A 2,580-nucleotide genomic window follows, 5' to 3' on the forward strand; every position below is an offset into this window, starting at 1 on the left:
TAATTTAGAATTATAATACCTAATAGATTTTGCAATTTTATTTTTATATAATATTTCATTAAAATTATTTTTTTTAATGGAAAATAAAAGTGATCGGTAAAGTGATCGGCAAAGTGATAATATAGAAAGCATACTATGTTGTGCAAACCACAGTTCAAACTGCAGTTAAACTGCGGTTTAAGCTACAGTTCAAACTGCAGTTTACATATTTAATCATTAAATTATTATATCATTTATAATTTATATAACAATTAGTAATAGCATTCACAATTATTTTATTTTATTTATTTCATAATTTGTTAACATCAAAAATAAAATCTTTCACTTAAAATTTAAACCTATTCATTTGTTTCATTTTCTTTATCACCATCATCACCATTATCATCATCGCTATCAGGTTGATCAACCTCATTATTATCTTCACCAATTTTTTCAGTAATCCAACTTTTTAAACATAATAAGGCACGAGCTGTTTCTAGATTTAAATGATTTCGCACCTTGGAAATAGTTAAACCAGCAATAGAAAATGCTTGTTTACAGGATACTGAAGTTGCTTAAATAGCAAGGTGATCTTTGGCCATAGCTGAAAGAATTGGAAATTTTTTTTATAAGAATTCCACCATATTAAAGGATCACAATTATCATTTTGGGGCAAAGATAAATATTTTTCTAATTCATTACTTAAAACGGATTGTATTGTTGGACGAAATTTATCTACTAGACTTTTTAAGTGAGCACGGGCATCAAGTTGTTGTGCTACATTTACAACATTATCATTATTATTTTGAGCACCAATATTGTTGCTATGATTGTTGTATTATCAATGATATCCCAATATTCAATTAATTTTTGAAGTATAGAATCTGCTAATAAATATTGTGTCTGATTAACCGAAATTTCATATTGTAAATGTTGCAGAAAGTCAGGTGGAGAGCTCCAATTGTTGAATACATAGATGAAGAAAGTGTCAAAGTAGCAGAGTAAAAAGATGATAAAACAGATACAAGTTCCTAGGAATAAAAAAATTATTTATTAATAATTACATTTAATCCAACTTACGTTTAAATTTTCCCAATCATTATCGTCAAAATGGATATTTGTAAATTCATTTGAATGTTGTGCTATAAGCATATTTGCTTAAACTTTTATTTGAATCATTTTATTAATCATTAAAAATGTTGAATTCCAGCGTGTATTAATATCAAGCTGTGGTGATAGAAATTCAATAGATTGAGACTCAAATATGCGCCATAAATCTTCTAAAAGTTTATTAGAATTGCATAAATTTTCTAACTTTGTCAACAGACGCATCATGAATATATGCACCACATCGAAAATGAGAAAAATTAATATTATTAAGTGTATTTTTCAATTCATTTTTCATTTCTCTTCTACACACAAACATTGCTACAGCATTATCTGTTGTAATTGCAAATGCTTTAGAGGATAGATTCAATTCTGATAATAAATTTGTTAAGTTTGTGCCATATTTTTACCAGTATATGATTCGTGAAATGGTATAATATCAAGTAAAAAATGTCCAAGTGTCCAATTATCATCAATGTAATGACAGATTACTCCAAGAAATGCAGTATGACTATTGTCAGACGTCCACATATCAGTAGTTAAAGATATTCCACTTTTAATTTTTTCAATGTCATACTTTAATATTTTACGCCAATTTTCAAATCTATTAACTACATGCTTTTTAATATATTTACGATTTGGTACACGATAACGTGGATCAAATTTTTTGATCATTTCAATAAAATAATCCTCCTCTACTACAGAAAATGGCTGCAAACTTGTTACTATCCAATCAATTAAATTTTTACTTTTTTTAAAATTTTCTTTACGATTATATGGATATGTACGTTGAAAATTTAAGGTTGTTTGAGTAAATTTACGTTGGTATTCGATTGGATGCTTCTTTTCTAAATGTTTCTTTAAAGTTCCAGTTGAAGTAGAACTACTATATACAGTTGCACATATTTGACATTTTTGAGAGTTCTTTGTTCTGATAAAAAATTCATTTATCTCATATGAAGATGAAGTTTTATTATTTCTAATTGGCCCTCCATTAGATTTTTGACTTCTGTCGTCAGTAATGTCTATAACTGATTGATCACTAATATCACTAATAGCTGTATCATCAAAAGTATATTCACTAGACATTTTGCAATTTTCAAAAAAAAGGGGGTCAGGAAGAATGAAAATCAGAAAGTAGAAATTTAATTATTATTAACTCCTTAATCAACGTGCTTTATATAGTTACATTGTAATTAAAAAAGTAAAATTTAAAGATTCTCTAATTAAAAACTTACAAAATTCAAAGAATCCATCAGAAAGTTGGAAAAAAATAGGAAAGAAAGATTTATTATAAAGCTTCAAACTGACCTAAAATTTTTTGTATAAAAAAAACGCCAAAATATTTTTTTATTAAAAAAATGGTTCGGAGTTTTGCTTTATTCAACTATGATAAAAAGGAATTTGATTATTATTATTTTTTTTAAAAAATAATTACAAGGAAGACGACGTAATTAATTTATTGATTCTACAATATTATGGACTTTGCGATCA

The 2,580-nt window shown here is 26.4% G+C and overlaps 1 protein-coding gene across 1 annotated transcript; it reads right to left on the minus strand.

Moving 5' to 3' along the window:
• Positions 1 to 338: 338 nt before the first annotated feature.
• On the minus strand, positions 339 to 1,131 carry OCT59_009202 (uncharacterized protein; the record flags this gene model as incomplete). The annotated part of the gene is made up of 4 exons (XM_066133383.1): positions 339 to 475; positions 682 to 803; positions 892 to 1,010; positions 1,060 to 1,131. The coding sequence occupies 4 exons, from the start codon at positions 1,129 to 1,131 to the stop codon at positions 339 to 341; spliced, it is 450 nt and encodes a 149-aa protein (XP_065999827.1).
• Positions 1,132 to 2,580: the final 1,449 nt, after the last annotated feature.

Source organism: Rhizophagus irregularis, chromosome 17, assembly GCF_026210795.1.
Source record: "Rhizophagus irregularis chromosome 17, complete sequence".
NCBI lineage: Eukaryota > Fungi > Glomeromycota > Glomeromycetes > Glomerales > Glomeraceae > Rhizophagus > Rhizophagus irregularis.